This window comes from Trametes versicolor (genome assembly GCF_000271585.1).
Source record: "Trametes versicolor FP-101664 SS1 unplaced genomic scaffold TRAVEscaffold_1, whole genome shotgun sequence".
In the NCBI taxonomy this organism is placed as follows: Eukaryota; Fungi; Basidiomycota; class Agaricomycetes; order Polyporales; family Polyporaceae; genus Trametes; species Trametes versicolor.
Genome location: NW_007360321.1, coordinates 1,539,418 through 1,557,996, shown reverse-complemented (window position 1 = coordinate 1,557,996; position 18,579 = coordinate 1,539,418). Strand labels below are relative to the sequence as shown.

General features: G+C 60.1%; 9 protein-coding genes across 9 annotated transcripts; 4 read left to right on the top strand and 5 right to left on the bottom strand.

Annotated features, from left to right (window-relative positions):
• Nucleotides 1-193: 193 nt before the first annotated feature.
• TRAVEDRAFT_55192 (uncharacterized protein) lies at nt 194-1,113 on the bottom strand (the record flags this gene model as incomplete). Its single annotated transcript, XM_008034169.1, has 3 exons — nt 616-1,113; nt 384-559; nt 194-208 (listed from the first exon to the last, which is right to left on the bottom strand). The coding sequence occupies exons 1-3, from the start codon at nt 1,097-1,099 to the stop codon at nt 194-196; spliced, it is 675 nt and encodes a 224-aa protein (XP_008032360.1). The 5' UTR covers nt 1,100-1,113.
• A 208-nt stretch (nt 1,114-1,321) lies between these two features.
• Nucleotides 1,322-2,421, bottom strand: TRAVEDRAFT_55191 (uncharacterized protein). Its single transcript, XM_008034168.1, has 2 exons — nt 1,838-2,421; nt 1,322-1,783 (listed from the first exon to the last, which is right to left on the bottom strand). The coding sequence occupies exons 1-2, from the start codon at nt 2,319-2,321 to the stop codon at nt 1,530-1,532; spliced, it is 738 nt and encodes a 245-aa protein (XP_008032359.1). The 5' UTR covers nt 2,322-2,421; the 3' UTR covers nt 1,322-1,529.
• A 501-nt stretch (nt 2,422-2,922) lies between these two features.
• On the top strand, nt 2,923-6,272 carry TRAVEDRAFT_138745 (eukaryotic translation elongation factor 2). Its single transcript, XM_008034571.1, has 10 exons — nt 2,923-3,015; nt 3,087-3,100; nt 3,161-3,223; nt 3,287-3,487; nt 3,550-4,895; nt 4,950-5,396; nt 5,454-5,568; nt 5,631-5,858; nt 5,920-5,987; nt 6,046-6,272. Exons 1-10 carry the CDS (start codon nt 3,011-3,013, stop codon nt 6,085-6,087), a joined length of 2,529 nt encoding a protein of 842 aa, XP_008032762.1. The 5' UTR covers nt 2,923-3,010; the 3' UTR covers nt 6,088-6,272.
• Nucleotides 6,273-7,187: 915 nt separating this feature from the next.
• TRAVEDRAFT_25455 (uncharacterized protein) lies at nt 7,188-8,274 on the bottom strand. Its single transcript, XM_008033621.1, has 3 exons — nt 8,101-8,274; nt 8,018-8,040; nt 7,188-7,950 (listed from the first exon to the last, which is right to left on the bottom strand). Exons 1-3 carry the CDS (start codon nt 8,225-8,227, stop codon nt 7,909-7,911), a joined length of 192 nt encoding a protein of 63 aa, XP_008031812.1. The 5' UTR covers nt 8,228-8,274; the 3' UTR covers nt 7,188-7,908.
• A 1,600-nt stretch (nt 8,275-9,874) lies between these two features.
• On the bottom strand, nt 9,875-10,463 carry TRAVEDRAFT_25454 (uncharacterized protein). Its single transcript, XM_008033620.1, has 2 exons — nt 10,310-10,463; nt 9,875-10,257 (listed from the first exon to the last, which is right to left on the bottom strand). The coding sequence occupies exon 2, from the start codon at nt 10,222-10,224 to the stop codon at nt 9,985-9,987; it is 240 nt and encodes a 79-aa protein (XP_008031811.1). The 5' UTR covers nt 10,225-10,257; nt 10,310-10,463; the 3' UTR covers nt 9,875-9,984.
• A 714-nt stretch (nt 10,464-11,177) lies between these two features.
• On the top strand, nt 11,178-13,119 carry TRAVEDRAFT_25453 (PLC-like phosphodiesterase). Its single transcript, XM_008033619.1, has 9 exons — nt 11,178-11,449; nt 11,520-11,592; nt 11,657-11,680; nt 11,731-11,819; nt 11,879-11,921; nt 11,981-12,013; nt 12,085-12,306; nt 12,362-12,621; nt 12,680-13,119. The coding sequence occupies exons 1-9, from the start codon at nt 11,339-11,341 to the stop codon at nt 12,920-12,922; spliced, it is 1,098 nt and encodes a 365-aa protein (XP_008031810.1). The 5' UTR covers nt 11,178-11,338; the 3' UTR covers nt 12,923-13,119.
• Nucleotides 13,120-13,439: 320 nt separating this feature from the next.
• TRAVEDRAFT_107419 (uncharacterized protein) lies at nt 13,440-14,465 on the top strand (the record flags this gene model as incomplete). The annotated part of the gene is made up of 3 exons (XM_008034570.1): nt 13,440-13,715; nt 13,825-13,897; nt 13,957-14,465. Coding segments are annotated over 3 exons (858 nt in total), but the record flags the coding sequence as incomplete, so codon positions are not given.
• Nucleotides 14,466-14,880: 415 nt separating this feature from the next.
• On the top strand, nt 14,881-16,287 carry TRAVEDRAFT_68054 (small-subunit processome). Its single transcript, XM_008034569.1, has 5 exons — nt 14,881-15,154; nt 15,219-15,332; nt 15,396-15,609; nt 15,670-15,872; nt 15,929-16,287. Exons 1-5 carry the CDS (start codon nt 14,936-14,938, stop codon nt 16,181-16,183), a joined length of 1,005 nt encoding a protein of 334 aa, XP_008032760.1. The 5' UTR covers nt 14,881-14,935; the 3' UTR covers nt 16,184-16,287.
• Nucleotides 16,288-16,314: 27 nt separating this feature from the next.
• Nucleotides 16,315-18,518, bottom strand: TRAVEDRAFT_55185 (uncharacterized protein). Its single transcript, XM_008034167.1, has 11 exons — nt 18,420-18,518; nt 18,304-18,368; nt 18,207-18,248; nt 18,082-18,157; nt 17,989-18,031; nt 17,526-17,935; nt 17,402-17,473; nt 17,249-17,350; nt 17,114-17,194; nt 16,798-17,054; nt 16,315-16,746 (listed from the first exon to the last, which is right to left on the bottom strand). Exons 1-11 carry the CDS (start codon nt 18,477-18,479, stop codon nt 16,491-16,493), a joined length of 1,464 nt encoding a protein of 487 aa, XP_008032358.1. The 5' UTR covers nt 18,480-18,518; the 3' UTR covers nt 16,315-16,490.
• Nucleotides 18,519-18,579: the final 61 nt, after the last annotated feature.

The window sequence follows — 18,579 nt, the reverse complement described above, 5'->3', positions numbered from 1 at the left end:
CACCGTGACGACCATCCGACTGCAGACTCACAGGCGCCCGGCGTACTGCTCTCCACTGTCATTCTCTGCGCCTCTGCTGCGCCACGCCGACCCCCGTCCTGTGCACACTGCGCACTTGGCGGTCCCTGTCTTCGCACCACCCGCCCCTTGTTCTGTTTTTTGCTGCGAAATCCAGTCTGGGTGGAGGCAGACATCATAGCATCCGTTTCTGCCGAATATCCAATCCTGACATGGTTCGGAGACCGCCCACTGCCTTCTTTACAGCCACATCGCTACAGCTCAGACACCCCGGCGCTGTCCCCTCCCTCTTCGCTCTGCCGCCACCAGAGTACATGAAAGCCCTCTATCCACTCGCCCGCACTCGTCACCTTCTGCACCCTGACCGTGTCGCAGATCCCGAACCCCAGCTTCTCCAGCACTCGCCGGCTCCCCCGGTTCCCAATGATCGTCTCTGCCCGCACAACCCGCGCCCCCATTCTTGGAACAACCCACAATCGCATGAGCATGTTCAGCGCGCAGCTCATAATCCCCTGGCCATGCAGCGGCACGGTCAGATAATCTGGGGGCAAGTTTGAGTTCAGAGGTGCGTTCAGACGTTGTCCCCGTGTTACTCACAGCCTACACACCACACTATACTGGGATCGCCTCTCCTCCTGCTCTCGTTCCTGGCGACTAGGCGCTCTTGCTCCTTCTTATCCCGCACGTCCGGGAAGTTGCACCGACTGAACTCGATTGCGCCGAGATACACGTCCGTTCCGTCGTCCATCTCGCCCCTCAAGCAACTGACCGGGCAGCCGCTAACCGCTGCGAGCGGCCCTCGCGGTTGCTCTTCTTCGGCAACGCGCAACTCGTGCATCACCACGTCCGACTTCTCCTTCGTCTGCGCCACCCACTCCTGCCCGTGGCACTCCAGGTACGGAAAGGCCAGCCCATCGAGCCACTTCTTCACGGCCTCCGCGTTCAGTATTGCGACAATGTGAGGTACGTCTTCTCTCCGCGGCGGGGTAATGATGATGCGGTCGAACGGTTCGGGGAGGCGGAGGTATGGCTCGCCGGTGTTGGGGTGCCGCTGCAGGGGGTAGAACTGGGAGAAAGACATGGATGACGAACGCGTGCCTAGCGGAGCCGCCGCATATGGCCAGGCTCGACCCTCCCGTCCCGCCGACAGGGCTTCCCCTCCTACTCCCGCCGAACCTTCCTTTTGTTTGGCGATGGTGAGCAGAAGATGCAGGGTGCGTTGTCATCAGCTCGCTCTATTCGCGAGTCGTTGTTATGCAGACCGATTGGGCAGACAACGGTGGGATTGTTTGCGGAAAAGGCTGACAGAACTCAGCATCGCAGCGACCTTTTCTGGCCAAACAAGTCACTGGGCTTTAGTCGCTTGTACACGCACACAACTGCTCGCATCAAGCTCCATCATCTACCATGACTAGATGCTTCATTTCCCCATGCGTACACACACAAGCACGTTGATACCTAATACAAGCCGCAGGAACGCCACACCACCCGAAACGCCACCGAGCCACGTCCTACTCGGCCCGCCACCATAGAATGTCCATCCCGCTAATCTTCCTGCCCGAGTTCAAGAACTTGTTCTCCAGCGGCACCGTCTTCTCGTAGACGAACCCCAGCTTTTCGAAGACCTTCCTGCTACCGACGTTGTCGTCGAACGTCTCGGCGCGTATCTGGCGCACACCCATGCGAGGGATCCACCACTCGTTCATCAGGGTCTTGATCGCGGCCGTCATGATTCCCTTGCCTTGGTGGGAAGGCGCGATGTAATCTACGTACACGTTCAGCCGCACTCATAAATACACGACGCTGAATGAGCTCGTACCGCCGATGCACCAGATGATCTCTGGATCGCCGGCCGGCTTTTCCGCGTTGGGCTTCGAGAGGGCTTCCTTCGCCTCATTGTCCAGGACCTCCGGCCAACGCTCTCGGACGAACATGACGTCGCCCAGCAGCACATCCGTCCCATCCTCATGCACCTCTCTGATGATACGGACTGGGCAGCTATTGACCACGAGTCGGGGCTCGTCTGGATGCTCGATCTGCGCGCGTTCTAGCTCCTCGAACGCCGCGTCTGTATCCTTCTTCACATACTCCAGCCACGAGTCGGCGTGCTCCGCGTGGTATGGGAAGGGCGGACCGTCGAGCCAGTTATAGACCGCGGGACTGTTCATGTTCGCGATGACCGTGGCGGCGTCGCTCATACGCGATGTGGTGATGATGATATTATCGTGCGGGCTGGGGAGGCGCAAGAACGGCTCGCCCGTCCGCTCATTGAACTGGAGAGGGTGGAACTGCGAGCGGCTCATGGTAGGTGGAATTTAGACCCGGCCGTTGGACTGTCTGAGTACGCGCACGGAACGGCTGAGGATAGATGCGGAGAGCTGTGAAGGAGGCCGGAGGCGTGGCGGAACGTTAGGTGGTCGGTGTTAGCACTGAGCAAGGTCATCTTGACTGGCGTGAGCGGCCCCGAGAGAAATCGATAAACTTTCGCGCCAACTGCTAATTGTACACTGCGCAGATTGGACGATAGATGACTAGACCCGGTGACGCTGGAAACTAGGTGCCATTCCGAGAGTGAAAGAGTGCAGCATGTCGACTAGAAGCGGAGCGTTACCAAGCCACAATCCGCTACGAGGCCTATAGAAAAGCAGCAAGGCAAGTCATCCAGAGTCCAGTCCGGAGCAGTCGAGAGTGCGAACGGGAGCGAGACGCAACGCGCTGCCGGCTCGGGCCAGAAGGAACGGGCAAGGAACAGGCGCCGCCCGCCAATGGGAGCGAGCAGGCGACTCTCGGCACGTGCTACGGGCACACAAGCCGGCCCTAAAGCGATCGATAAGCAGGACCAGCGGGGCAGCAAAAGTTTGCAGACATCTTCACGCCGAGTTCTGCAACCCCGGCGAGCTTGCTCGACTCCTACCACCTCCTCACCTCCACCGCATACCCTGCGGTGCCCCGTACACCTTTTCCCTCCTTCCCCCTGTAAAATCTAGTCACCATGGTGTAAGTTCTGCATCCTCTCGCCTAGATCTGCGTGCTCGGTACTCATCGCAATTTTCATTCGCGGATGGCAGTAACTTCACCGTCGGTTAGTACTCGGTCGTCCTCAGTGCAGCGTTTCACGATAGCTGATGTTGCTGTTCTACAGACCAGATCCGTGGTCTCATGGACCGCCCGACCAACATCCGTAACATGAGTGTCATTGCTCATGGTACGCCCCTCCGATTTTCTCAGGAGTAGGCTCGGGCTCATTGGCACCTCCCTCTCCCCGCAGTCGACCACGGAAAGTCCACCCTTACCGACTCGCTCGTCTCCAAGGCTGGTATCATCGCCGGCTCAAAAGCGGGTGACATGCGTTTCACCGACACAAGAGACGACGAAAAGGAGCGTGGTATCACGATTAAGTCGACGGCTATCTCCATGTACTTCGAGGTCGACAAGGAGGACATCGGCGCGATTAAGCAGAAGACTGACGGTGAGCATTCATCTTACCGAGTCGGCTGCCTCATGGATCTGATCAATATCCGCCGCTACTAGGTACCGAGTTCCTGATCAACCTGATCGATTCCCCCGGCCACGTTGATTTCTCCTCGGAGGTCACGGCTGCTCTCCGTGTCACGGACGGTGCTCTCGTCGTCGTCGACTGTGTTGAGGGTGTTTGCGTGCAGACCGAGACGGTGCTCCGTCAGGCGCTTACCGAGCGTATCAAGCCCGTCGTTGTCATCAACAAGGTCGACCGTGCACTCCTCGAGCTCCAGGTTTCGAAGGAGGACCTCTTCCAGTCCTTCTCGCGTACCATCGAGTCCGTGAACGTCGTCATCTCGACATACCACGACGCCGCTCTCGGTGACGTCCAGGTCTACCCCGACCAGGGTACCGTCGCTTTCGGCTCCGGTCTTCACGGATGGGGCTTCACTCTCCGCCAGTTCGCTGCCCGCTACTCGAAGAAGTTCGGTGTGGACAAGGAGAAGATGATGTTGAAGCTCTGGGGCGACAACTTCTTTAACCCCGCGACCAAGAAGTGGACCACGAAGAGCACCGACGCTGACGGCAAGCCGCTCGAGCGTGCCTTCAACATGTTCGTCCTCGACCCCATCTTCCGTATCTTCGACGCCGTCATGAACTTCAAGAAGGACGCGGCCACCTCGATGTGCGAGAAGCTCGACATCAAGCTCGCTCAGGAGGAGCGTGACCTCGAGGGCAAGGCCCTTCTCAAGGTCATCATGAGGAAGTTCCTCCCCGCTGGTGACTCCCTCCTGGAGATGATAGTCATCAACCTCCCCTCGCCCGCGACCGCCCAGCGCTACCGTGTCGAGACCCTCTACGAGGGTCCCATGGACGACGAGTCCGCCATCGGTATCCGTGACTGCGACCCCAAGGGTCCCCTCGTCTGCTACATCTCCAAGATGGTGCCGACCTCCGACAAGGGTCGCTTCTACGCCTTCGGTCGTATCTTCTCCGGTACCGTCCGTGCCGGCCCCAAGATCCGCATCCAGGGCCCCAACTACGTCCCGGGCAAGAAGGACGACCTCTTCGTCAAGTCGGTGCAGCGCACCGTGCTTATGATGGGTCGTTACGTCGAGCCCATTGAGGACTGCCCGGCCGGTAACATCATCGGTCTCGTCGGTATCGACCAGTTCCTGCTCAAGAGCGGAACCCTCACCTCGTCCGAGACCGCGCACAACATGAAGGTCATGAAGTTCTCCGTTTCCCCCGTCGTCCAGGTCGCCGTCGAGGTCAAGAACGCCGCGGATCTGCCCAAGCTCGTCGAGGGTCTCAAGCGTCTCTCGAAGTCCGACCCCTGTGTCCAGGCATGGATTGCCGACACCGGTGAGCACATTGTTGCCGGTGCTGGTGAGCTCCACTTGGAGATTTGCTTGAAGGTCAGTCTCGAAAAATACGCATTAGTACACTCGATACTGATTATATGCGTGTAGGATCTCCAAGAGGACCACGCTGGTGTTCCCCTTAAGATCTCCGACCCCGTCGTTGGTTACAAGGAGACCGTCAAGGCCGAGTCTTCGATTGTTGCCCTCTCGAAGTCGCAGAACAAGCACAACCGTCTCTACGCCAAGGCGCAGCCCATCGACGAGGAGCTCACCCAGGCCATCGAGAAGGGCAAGGTCAACCCCCGCGACGACTACAAGATCCGTGCTCGTGTGCTGGCCGACGAGTTCGGCTGGGACGTCACCGACGCGCGTAAGATCTGGTGCTTCGGCCCCGACACCACCGGCCCCAACTTGCTCGTTGATGTCACCAAGGGTGTGCAGTACCTCAACGAGATCAAGGACTCTTGCATTGCTGCCTTCCAGTGGGCAACGAAGGAGGGTGTCTGCGCTGAGGAGAACATGCGTGGTGTCCGCATTAACATCCTCGATGTTACGGTAAGCCGAGTAAAACCATATTGTCGATCATGTCTAATTGCTTGTTTCTTCCCTTAGCTCCACACCGACGCTATTCACCGTGGTGGAGGTCAGCTCATCCCCACGTGCCGTCGTGTTACCTACGCTGCGTGCTTGCTCGCCGAGCCCGGTCTCCAGGAGCCCATCTACCTCGGTAAGCACCGGAATCTATGTCAAAGCATTGGTCAGATTACTTACGGCGTTCCCTCTATGCAGTCGAGATCCAGTGCCCGGAGAACGCGATCGGTGGTATCTACTCGGTGCTCAACAAGCGCCGTGGTCAGGTCTTCAGCGAGGAGCAGCGTGTCGGCACGCCCATGTTCACGGTCAAGGCGTACCTGCCCGTCATGGAGTCGTTCGGCTTCAACGGCGAGCTGCGCTCGCATACCGCTGGCCAGGCCTTCCCTCAGTGTGTCATGGACCACTGGGAGTTGATGAACGGAAGTGAGTGGACCCCCAAAACGTTATCATGCAAGTTCAGCCCTGACGCATTTTTTGCTTCTAGCGCCCATTGAGAAGGGCAGCAAGCTCGAGGAGCTTGTCCGGAGCATTCGTATCCGCAAGGGTCTCAAGGTGCGTCATGCCCGAATGTCATTTGAGTTTGACAGGATCACTGACGTCTGGTGTGCAGCCCGACATCCCTGCGCTCGACACCTACTACGACAAGCTCTAGAGGGGGTGTTCGCCAGCAGAAGTTTATCGATGTGCCAATGTGTCCTACCACTGTGTTATCAGCGTCCGCCGTCTTCTGTCACTAGCATCTCTCCGTACCGTGTTGTATTCTCTCACCCTCGCTCGAGCCGCTCGTTCGAAATGCATTTTTACGTCTTTCACGCAATATCATACCGGATCCCCTGCCTCGCCGCGCGCGTGTGTCCCCAGCTTCATGAGAGCCTCCTGCGAATCCTATGCAGCGAAGGACGCGAAGACGCAGATAGCACCAGTCACGCGTCCAGCCCCCGGTCTTCGCAGGGGCGGAAGACAGCGCGGCGCGTGCGCTCGACATCGGGGGTGCAAAGAAGACGCTGCTTCGGCGGTCAGACGACTGCGGCTGGGGACCCGCGGGTGCCGCCCGCGGAGGAGGAACGTCGGGCGAGCTGGGGACACAAAGCTGCTGAGAAGACGGGAAGCGGGCGCGGGCGAGTGCTCTCCGCGGCTTCTGGGAGTGCTCCCGCGCGCGGGGGGACGCGGTGGGATTCTGGGAGGGTTCTGAGGCTGCGAGTGCTTTTCTGGTGCGGGAGCCGCAGCTTGTGCTGTGTGCGCTATGCGCTATCCCTGACACTGACTGGAGGTGCGCGCAGCACCCGTCCGGGGTCGGACGCGGACGTCAGACGCAGACTAAGACTTACACGTACATCTCGTCAGCGGCCTGTGCAGCTGCGGCCTGCAGCTGATGATGCGCATGCACGATGCAGGGGGCGGACTCAGGAGATGGGGAGAGATGGAGATGCGCGTGCTAAATCCGCGCGCTGCCGCTTGCAGGAGGAGCGAGCCAGGCTCAGGTCCGTCGCCGCGCGAGTCCGGACTGCTCGAATCCGTCGCCCACGGCTGCCCGTCGACGCGGGGCTTCTCGTCTTCGCCCGCTTCGCGTTCGCGGGCGCTGACGTCACCGCACTAGTGCATGGGCCGATAGCACTTCTCCCATGACCTCAGCGTGTCCGCTCGACGTCCCCCTCCGCGTCCGAGGCCCATGTCATTTGGGGGAAGGCTGGGCAGGCAACATGTTCGTCGGGCACCGATGCTGCATTAGACGATTACAATAGCGATTTAGGACAGACTGTGGGTGTACTCTATATACTACGGATGATGATGGGTAAGGTGCGAGAGCAATGATACAATGGGGGAACGGACGAGAGTCAATAGATGTTAGAGAGAGCGAACCAGGCGCAGGTACGAGATACGAGTGATAGAGATATTAGAGGGGGGGTAGGACGCGACGGCGCAGCGCACCATCACGTCCGCCAGAAGAGAGAGAGGGGGACAGAACAAAACGATGCAGCGGATGATGAGAGCCCCGGAAGATGGTGTGCGAGCGAGTGCGCCGAAGAAAGGTGCCAAAAGTACAAACATACGAAGCCGGCGGACGGTGATGGTGATGAGAAAGAAGCCCGTTGCGCAGTGCACAGCACCACTAGTGCGCTGCACTCTCCCTCCCCTGGCCCAGCGCGTCCGCATCCGTTGAGGTGGGGGATGCGATCCGTGCCCAACATCACGCCAAGCGTCCGACGCGGGCGGGCGGGGACGCCGGGCGTGTGCGCGCGAGGCGCGGGCGGCGGCGTGGGGGGAGGCGAGTAGCGCGGGGAGCGCTCGCAGGGAAGAGCGGAGTGCGCCTGAGCGACGGGAGGGAAGAGTGCTCTTCGCGTGCTCGTGGGGAAGGCATAGGCGGTGGCTCATATGGTAGGATGGGGTGGGGGGATGGTCCGCTGACGGCGTCGCGTTCCGTCGGAGGAAAATCGAGGGCCAAGAGGGGGGAACGCGAGTGCGTCGAGGTCGATCATCGGCGTGCAACGTATCGCCAATAAAGGCTATTTGGTGGCTAATTGAAAGCGGGGTCAGCACGGTGTACGAAAGCATTACGTCGCGCGCGGGAGAGAGCTACACACCTGAGTACCGGGAGAGGACTGGTCTGCAGGGACAAAGAAAGTGTTAGTCGGTGGTGCGAGTACTGTCTGCGATGAGGACTTACGAGGTCGGATGCACTCCCAGACGTCTACACCTTTGCCCTTGGGGTCCCATACCCCGCATTGCGCGTGGAGCGGCCAGTAGAGGTTGGCCTCCCAGATGCGAGTGGCATCGGCGACAAGACCGGGCATGGCTTTAGGATGATGGGGGAGTGGTGCGGGGAAGAGGGGGAAAGAGGGCGGGATAGTAGGAGACGGAGAGGACGGTTGCTAGCAAAGCTTGTAGAAAAGGAGACCAGCTCGAGCGGAGGATTGGTTTATATGAGTCTGGGGGGAGAGACGCCGGGCGAGGACTGAAGCAATTCTCAATTCAGTGCGCCCTCCGGCGAAAGTGACATAATTTGTCCTTGGCAGCCAATCACATATTCGCACTATTCCGCGTGCGACAGGGCAATAAAGCAGGGCGGCCTTCCAATGCGCATTCTCCGCTGGGTGGTGCCGGGGGTGCCGCGTGCAGCGGGGGGCGATAGCCGTGTCGGAGAGTGAGATTGGGGCTGGATAATCGCGATAAATCCAGATCGGGAGGATGGTTACCATCGATAGGGGCGCCCAAGCGAGGGCGGCAAGGCGAGTTTGCTGTGAAGTCATCCGACGCGTCTGCAAATCTCGTGGTCCTCCTCCGACACCGCGTCACGACCGTCACAGACGCGAGATCCAGCGCGTGTCGTCCGCGTACGTACCGATCTCTGCCCGCTCGTCCTCGCAACCCGCTGGGACGACTGTGGGCCTTTGTATGCCGCTGTGCCACCCAAAATTTCTGACAGACCGCGTCTTCCTTTCACTGCCCCCGCTCGGCGTTCTTCCCCCAACCCGCGTTCGTTCCTGCTTCCGGCGCTGGACGCCCCCGCCTGCGCCTTTACCCAACCAGCACCTCCGGAGCTCACACCAGGCAACATTCCATCCTCACAGCCTTCCCTGCCCGGCCGATCTCCACCAGGGCGTCTCCGACCGCTCGACCGACGACCAGCGAGGGCCTCCGGGGCCAGACCGTTTTCTCCACAACTTCCCGCCAACCAGCCAATCCGCTTTGGCCGGCGTTCGCCGTCCCTGATCTCGACCGCCGCCTCACGCAGACGCTCCACAACGTCTCGCACTCCACCGTGTCCGGCGTCCATCGATACTCCAGCACATTGTACCAGATCGTACCTTGTGCGCTCCCAGCCTCGTGTATCGCCAGCTCATCATCATGCCAGCCCCGCCGACCGTCACCCGAACGCGGTCTCGAGACCTCCTCCGTCCCTATCCATCCCATCCATCCGTCCAACCGTGTGCTCCGCCGGAGCCCGGGCCCGGACGTCCAATCCCGCCAGGCGTTCTAGGTGCCCCCGTCTTCTCCGGGAATTTCCCCCAGCCACAGCGCAAAACTGTGGCAGAAAAAAAGAAGGTTTCGCGCGGCCCTGGAGCGCGCGCGCGCGCCCAATCGTATCACGCCCTCCGCAGCGCCATTGGCCCGCAGCCGCGAATAGGAGTGCGTCCGCCCTGGGCTGGTGGCACCCTCGCGCTCTGGACCGCGGTCGCGCTGACTCCACAGCGCGCACAGCGACCACGCCCCGGTGCCCAGAACCTCTCGCGCGCGTCAGCCTGCTGAGCCAGTGCGCGCGCGGGCCTGACGTTGCTCTGTAACGCTCGGTGCGCCCGCCGAGGTGCACGTATCGAATGGTGCTCTCCGGACTCCGGCGTTCTATTGGAAGAGAGGCTTAGAAAGTGAGTTACCCCGCCTGCCCCTCCGCCCGGCCGCACAGTCCGGCCGCGCCCCCGCACTTGGCGCGCGGCTCGCACACTGGGCTGCCAACTGCACGACGTGCGGCTCGAGCTCTGGAACGGCAAGAACGCAGTCTGAGTCCGACAGTTGATGCTTGCCCACGGCCGTACGCGTCCTTGGAAACCGATCAGGCACATCGACACGACGGGCTTCGGACGATATTGTGGGACAGTGGGATGGGCGCAGCAGCGCTTGCTGCCGCGCTCGCGCGTCCCCGATTCGCGAACTGTGTGTGGGCGCGGCGCGGGCGAGGTTTTGTACGTATTCCGAACACAGCGGCGTTGCACGGGTGCACACACGGCTTGTCACCCTCGTTCCCTGCGATCACGGTTCGTTGTATCTCGGGCTCGGTGCTTGAGGGGGCCATCTTTGGGGGAGGGTGCTGTCAGGAGTTAGGAGCGTGCGTGTTCTCGGTTTCGATCTGCCCGCGAGCTCTGCTGACGTCGCGTTAGCTAAACTTACGGTGATGCCGTGTTGAACGCTACCGGCGCGGTTCTCTTCTGCGCGATAGTCGTAGATATCTCGACATCTCGCTCGCGCTAGGGCTACGAGCGTCGCACGCGTACGAGAGGGGCGCTGACATAGGATGACATAGCCTGGCAATGGCAGCTATCTATTATGCGACATACCATGCCATGTATAGGCTAGTGTGGGCACGGCCAGGCGATGCAGTACGCGAGCGAAGAGATGCCCTGCATTCAATGAACCGCGTCCGGGCCACTGGCAGCTTCGCGCCCCCGCGGCCTTCTGCGCTTCCCCTCCGGATCGAAGCCGGGCGAAGGGCGATTGATTTGCGCGTGTGCGTAATAAGTCATAGCTAGCTCAGCGGCGGTGGCAGTCGTGCGAGATGCGCGGCCAAATATAGTCTGCACATCTTCCAAGCAGCCGCTGCACAGGCGTTGCACTGTGGCCATGGCGGATGGATCATGGCAGTCGCCGGCGCTGCGGCTGTCAGCACATCGTGCTGACCGTGTGCATCGAACTTACGGTGCGCTGCCGTCAGCCTTCCCCCGAGCGCGGGGGGTTCGCTGTCCACGGCTGTCGACCAGCCTCGAGGAGATGGCAGAGGCAGCGTATGTACATCCGGACAGTGGCAGCAGCTGGGCACGGCTGCGAAGCCCATCCGTCGCCAGCGCAGCGCGGGATGATCCATCTATAACTCCTGCTATATCGAGGACGTGGTGCGTGCGCACGTGGCGGCTGGGGCGGGAAATCAGCGCCGTCGGCAGGCAGCCACTGCGCCTCGGCCGTCTGGGCAGAATGCAGTTGCCTCTCCAGCACGGTCCGCAGCCTTGGCTTTGTCCTCCATCTGTCGCACAATTGTTCCCCTCGTCGTCTCTGCTTACCCCCCGCGCGCGCTCACTCGTTACTTTTGCTGCGGTCATCTGAGACGACAATATTACCCCACACCTTCCTTCACGCTCCGACCAGGACTTCAACGTTACGCCCGTCTTGCCACTACTTGACCTGCATCTACCGTCATGAAGCTTGCGACGAACTTCGTAACGCCGGCCGTTCTTTCTCTGCTCGCTTCTTCTGTGTCTGCGCTTTCGACGACTCGGAGGGCAACGACATGTAACGGACACGCCGAGGTATGTCTGCAAACAAAGCATGCGCAGCAACGCAACTGCGGAACGTACCGTTAACGGATGTCGCCTCTAGCTATGCGACAGGAGCTTCGGTAATGTCACCTTCGTTGGTGCTCACGACTCCTATGCTGTTGGAACTACTGGCTGTACGTACCAGCACCATCGTTCGCGGAATGCTGCTTAACCGTTAGCCTTGCGCGTCTACTATAGTTGCCGTAAACCAGGACTACAACAGTGCGTGTCCCGGTTCGTCTCTGCATTCTCATTCCGCTCACCGCAGACAGTCACCCAGCAGCTGAACGATGGCGTCCGGATGCTGCAGTCCCAGGCGCACAACCAAAGTGGCGTCATCCACCTTTGCCACACGAGTTGCGTAAGTGGTGCTTCTCCCACGTCCGGCGTTCCCGCCGTTTAATTGAATCCTTCCCATAGGGTCTCTTCGACGGAGGATCGCTGCAAGACTACTTGACTACAGGTCGGTACCGTCAAAAGCCCTATGCACGGAACTATTTTGACCGTGACATATCATTTTAGTTAAATCATGGATGGACGCCAACCCGAACGATGGTGAGTCTGAAACGGGGTTCCGGGCTACACGGGAGGCACTAGAAGCATACTCACGGCGCTGCCTCACATAGTGGTTTCCCTCCTGATCGTGAACTCCGATGACGTCGCGCCCTCGGAGTTCGATACGGTGTTTAAGGCTGCCGGGCTGGACACGCTCTCCTACGCGCCGGACTCGGCGTCACTCGCAGCGAGCGGCTGGCCCACACTCGGAACCCTCATTGATTCCGGAAAGCGCCTCGTCACGTTCATGGATGCGGAGGCGGACTTCACCTCCGTGCCCTACATTATCGACGGTGCGCCTCTCCCTCTGTCAGCCGCGTAGGATTGCGAAACTGACCACCAAGGCAGAGTTCACGAACGTCTGGGAGACCGCATACGATGTGACGGACACCACGTTTGACTGCGCCGTGAACCGGACGCACGGCGACTCGAGCACGCAGCTGTATCTCATCAATCACTTCCTGGACAAGCTGATTGCGGGCTTCCCTGCGCCGGACTCTGACAAGGCGAACACGACGAACGCCGCGAGCGGAGTCGGCTCGCTTGGCCAGCAGGTCCAGACCTGCTCCGCCCAGTACGGACGGAACCCGAACTTCATGCTCGTTGATGTGCGTGGCCGTCTTCTCGCCCCGGCGGCTCCCACAGGCTGACACACTACCTCTCCAGTTCTACGAGTTCGGGAATGGTTCGGTGTTCCAGGTCGCGGCTGACGCCAACGGCGTGACTTACTCCCCGGCGACGCCCGTTGCGACGCCCCTCTTTGGCAGCACGAGCACCAGCAGCAGCTCGACCGGAGTAACTACAGGAGCGGCGAATGGCGCCGTGGGCATGCGACTCGGCCCCGCGCACTTCGCTGCCTCGCTCGCCGTCATCGGGGGGATCGTGGCAGGCGCATTGACCGTCCTGTGATTGCCCCGAGACGTCATCTACTACATTATGCCTACGGACCGTCGGACCTCGCATCGCTACTACTATGTACGCACCGCATCTGGACATCACTAGCTACACTGGCTGTCAGCCGTAATCGCATCGCATTGCATTCGTCGTGTTTTTTTCACGCTCTCCGCACCATACATTCCATGTCCGAGTCTGCGAGAAATGAACGAGACAGCAGCATTTTAGCGCAGACGCCGTGCAGACGAATGGCCGTGGTGTCGGTCACGCGGCAGCCCGGGTCGGCGACTCCGGTGCGAAGCGCGAGCGGCGACTGGCTCGCGCTCACCAAGCCGCTGCACTCATCCTCCGCCGCCACTCGCGCCTCTCCTCCGCCACGATGAGCTTCCAGGCGTTCAGGATACACCCGCCCGGCGGCCAGCAGACGTTCGGCAGCCTCGACGCCTCCTCCTCGCTCTCCCCGCCGACGTTCGGGCAGATCTCCGGCGACGCCAACGGGACCCGCAGCGTGCAGTCGCCGTCGACGACGTACACCGGCAACCCGCGCAAGGGCCTGTACGGCTCTGGGGAAGCGGACGACCGGTACACGCTCGTGTTCGAGTCGCTCGACGCGTTCGAGGCGTGGCGCCAGCACGAGGAGGAGGAGAAGATGGTCGAGTTCGTGAAGGGCGACACGCACGCGTCCAAGGCCGTCCCGCCGCGCTTCAAGGAGCACATCAAGCTCGTCTGCGGCCGCCACTCGCGCGGCGGGCGCAAGAAGTACGTGAAGAAGTACCCGGACAGGGTGCGCAAGGTCCCGAGCAGAAAGGTACGTGCGCGCGGCCGGTGTGACAGGGCGCGCGGGGCGCGCTCGTCGTCGTGTGCGCGGGGGTGTGTGTATGCGGGGGGAAGGGCGTCCGCTCATGCTGTTTAGGTAGCTTGACGGTATCGGCTGCTCGGCGTCGATCAGCTACAAGACGTACTTCGACACGGACGAGGTCCGCGCGTGCTGTGAGTCGCCCCGCCGCCGGCTCGAGCTCTCGCATATCGGGCACTGAACGGAAGGACAGATGTCGCGGAACACTCGCACGATATCGGGCCCGCGAACTTCCCGTTCACGAAGCGCGGCCGGAAGGCGCAGGCAGAGATAGATGCCCAGACGGCGGGCGAGCGTCCTCGAGGCCGGCCGCGCAAGGACCGCGGGTCGATGACGCCGGCGTCCCAGAGCCCCTCGTCGGCCTCGTTCATGGACGACGGGCACAACGCCATCGCGGGCCCGTCGTCGGCGTCGACTTCGATGAACCAGGACGTGCCTTCTTCCCCGGAAGGGATGCAGGCCCCGCCACAGACGTTCCAGTCCGCCATCTCAATGCTTGCGCCCCTGCCCTCGGTGCCGCCGCTGCAGCAGCCGTCCCTCGACGCCACGCAGGACCGTTGGGAGCGCATGGCTGTTCTCTTCCAGAGCGTCCGCGACCATGCGCGCGGGTTCGAGTTCCCGACGCCGTCCGTCGCTGCGCTCGAGAGCGTGCTCATCCGTTTGTATCTAGAAAGTCCGATTGGAGGATCGATACCGGGACCGGCGGGTGCGTCCATGGAGGCGATGCACGGAGGGGCCGGGATGGGCGACGCCAACCACCACGGAGCCGGGACATAACGCATAACGTTCGGCCGACCTTTCCCTCCATCCTTGTCCTCGACCCCGTCCCATTCCCTTCCGTTCTGTCAGCGTAGCGTGTAAATATAGCGTCTGTGGTTATTTTTCGTGGCTTTTCCCTCCTACCCCGCGCCCTATATTTTTATTTCTTGCGACTGGCCCCTTTCCTTACAGCATGCCATAGTACAAATTTTCAGGTCCACGGTGACCTTTTTCATGTTTCGTATGTATTGGCGGGCAGCCGGCCCGGGTGGCGATCGAGAGATGTTGTTAGGCGCCTGTAATGTCCATTTTCGAAACTGTACTGAACGCATTCTGCCACAAACCTCGACGCCCCCTTGCGTCCAGCTCGACTTGACTGCTTGTCGCGATACCCGTCATAACTGTTGTAAGCTATGTCGTCTCTCAAGAACTCCCTACACAGGAAGACGCACAAGGAGCGTTCGCAGCTTTCGCACCGGACACGCCTCGGTTTCCTCGAGAAGCACAAGGACTATGTGCTCCGCGCGCGCGACTACCACTCGAAGCAGGACCGGATAAACCTCTTGCGGGAGAAAGCTGCGACGAGGAACAAGGATGAGTTCTACTTCTCGATGACGAAGGAGAAGACGGAGGTACGCTTGCTTGCCTTCCACCCGCTCATGATCCGCTCACTCACGTTTGGGCGCGCGCTGTCAGGGTGGTGTACATGTGAAAGATAGAGGGGCTCAAGCATTGCCAACGGACATAGTGAAAGTGCTCAAGACGCAGGACGAGAACTACCTGCGCACCATGAGGGCCGCGGGGCTGAAGGTACGCGCGCCGTTCTCGCACCCTCCTCCCCGGCCGCATCTCTGACTACGTCCGCGCTCCTAGAAAATTGACAAGCTGAAGAGCCAGCTGACCCAGCTTGCGGACCTCCTAAAGCCCGGAATGCTGAACGGCGAGGACGACGCAGACGAGCTTGACGAGCAGGAGCTCGAGGCTCTGCGGGAAGCGGGCGTTATTGCCCCGGAACCGAAGAGAGCCCGCCGGAAGTCCCACAGCAATAAGGGAAAACATGTGTTGTTTGCGGAGGATGCGGCAGAAGGTACGTCGGCATTCAATGGTTACCCGTATGCCCCGCTCATCTGGACCGTGTAACGTATAGCCCGGCAATATGCTGCTTCTAGTCGCAAATCCTCGGATTCGCAAGAGGACGTCAAGATGGACGTGTCCGTAGAAAGCGCCGTGGACCTTGGCTGGAAAGCGCCTGCGGAGGCGAAGCGGAAGAGGAGAAAGTCGAAGGCGGATGCAGATGCTGAAGAGACGACGCTCGACCAGAGCTCAATACAAACGGCAGAACAAGCGAAGGTTCGTCCATCGCAGTGCTCACCTAGCGTGTACACATCAACTCATGCGCCTCACAGGAGCATCGCACACGCCTCTTGAAAGAGCTCTCTGCACGTCTCGTACGAGACCGCCACCTGCGCTACGCGGAGCGCGAGATGGAGATGCAACGCGCGTTAATGGGCAAAGGTGGAGCGAAAAAGATGAGCGGAGTAGAGAAAGTCACTCAGGATGGCGACTCGGACGATGAGGACGAGGACCGGGGTCCTAAGAAGGTCGACGAGCAGACCTGGAAGCCGAGAGTCTACAAGTGGCGCATCGAGCGCAAGAGGTAGTAGTGGAATGTATCCCGGCTCATATCTGTCGTTTGTGTCTGTCTTTGCTTTGCTATGATATCACGCATGCAGTCGTCACAATCGAGACTATACTTTGAACCGCACAAATGTTCGATGAAGACTGACTCCTGAATAGAATGATATAATTCAGATACACATGGTAGATCACAATACAACTTCTCAGCGCGTTCTATACAATATGGTGACACAAACATACTAGAACACCGAGCGTACAAGTACTGCTTGCTTACACTTCTTGCCACCTTTCCTTCTTCCCAGCACCGCCTCATAGTTCAATGGAAAGCGGTCAGAGTGGATCGGCAAAAGGGTCCTCCAGCAAGCCCTGCTTCGGGTTCCGACGGACATCCGCAGACTCGTCGTCGGAGACGTCGACGTATCCTCGCCGGCGGGGCTGCCCCGAAGACGACGCGACGGCGCGGTTGTGCGTCTCCTCATCGGACGAGTGGTAGTCGCTGAAGTCCGAGAGGGAGCCGCGTCGCCACGCATCGTCGTCTTCCGACGATGAACGCGGTACTGACGGTCGAATCGGGGGAGGCAGACCGCTATCATCGGGGTTAGCGGGTTGTGTGTGCAGCGCGAGGCGGCCTGCTCACCTCTGCTCGGCGCCCAAAGCACCGAACTCAAGGTTCTGCAGGTCGGGGTGGACGTATGACGGGCTCGTTGGACTGGCAGGGCTATCTTCGTCGGAGTCTGGCCGCGTGCTGGAAGACCCGACGCGACCAGTCGACCGTTCGATCGCCGCGCGCTGCCTATCCTGCAGCTTGCCCAGCTGACTGTTCGACAGCTTCGTAGCGGCGAGCCCCTCCTGAATCGCCTTGACCTGCTGTTCTGATGTATCTGGCTTCGAGAGCTAGAGTGAAAGGTGAAACGATGAGCGGTGGTGTGTTGCTAGACGACAAAGAAGCGCACCAAGTCGTAGTTCTCCAACGCTGCGATGATGCGGTCGTTGGTCTCGATCAGAACGCCGATCATGTCCTCGTTCTCGACAAGCTATCGGCACTAGTGTGAATAGGGGTTGTTGCGGTCACTTCGATGATCACTTGCCTGGATATAGCGGACAATCTGCTTTCTTACTTGCTTCACGTTGGTCAAGCATTCTTGGACTCGCTCATTTGTCTCCAGGCTATCTTGGGCAGTGTTTACGAGCTGTCCCGCATAATCAGCATCGCTAGAATGTTCGACGCCACATTTACTTACTGTCATGGCGTTCACTAGATTGTTCGCCGCTTGGGAGGCGTTAGCGATGGAAGTAAGAATCTGCGGTTTCTCCTACAACACTATGAATATGCAGCGTTACGGGTGGCGGGTTAATCGTACGCACCTGCTCGAAGTTGAAGGGCTTTCGCTTCATCTTCGGTTGTGCAGCCTTCCGTTTTCGCTCCTCCTCTTCCACCTTCCGGCGCGCTTTGTCTTCCTTGGCTTTGCGCTTCTCTTCCTCCCTTCTCTTCCTAGTTTCGTCCTCTTTCTTTTTCCGCTCAATGTATTCGGCGTCCACGCCAAGACCAGCGTTGACGTTATCCAGTGCTCGCCGATCGGTGCTCACACGAGTGGAGTGTGCAACCTTGCACTGCTTGTACAGGTTCGCCACAAGCGTCATAGAGGGGTCATCCTTGAACTGCAGATGCCATGCTGCGAGCACGGAGGCAAGCTTCTTCTTCACCTTGTGGTCTGTTGCGGCATCCGCGGCGAGGTTCTTGATCGCATCTGTGAGTTGGTGGTCCGCGAATGACGCTGCGGCGGTCTAAGTACGGCCCGCTCCCCGAACCTTGACAGAGGAGACTCACTCTGGAACTTGTGGCCGCCGTTCTCGACGATAGCCTTCAGAATCTGGGGGTGCGTGAGCTCGCGAGTCACTTTGGCGCCACAAAGGGGCGTACCACGAGTGCGCGGTACTGCTGATGAGGGTTTCCGTGCTTGAGCTTCTTGCGGACCGCGCGTGAAGCTTCCGCAGGCCTTATGCTTGGTTAGCCCAGGACATCCGCATGCAGCGGGATTCGCTCACCCTGTGGCTTGAATATTGATGGAATCCACTAATTCCGGGATCCTAGGACAAGTCGGATGAGATCGCACTCACGAGTGCAGACGGGCGCAGCACATACCCATCGTACGCCTCCTCTTCGTAGCTGCTCGAGGTGAGGATCTCGACCCATTCCGTAATGGACGACTAGAAGACTGAGGTCGGGAGGGTGCCCGCTTGGGCGCGAAGAGGACGTACATGGGGCTTATCGCGGTTGAACGCGGAGTATGCCTGTTTTGCGAGCGAGAGCGCAGACATGGTGGCGAGAGAGTGGTGGAGGTAGAGAGAGAAGGGAGTTGTGGAGGGGCCGGGACTGCCGCGGCCGCTTTGCGGTACACATGATGTCTAGCGCGACAGC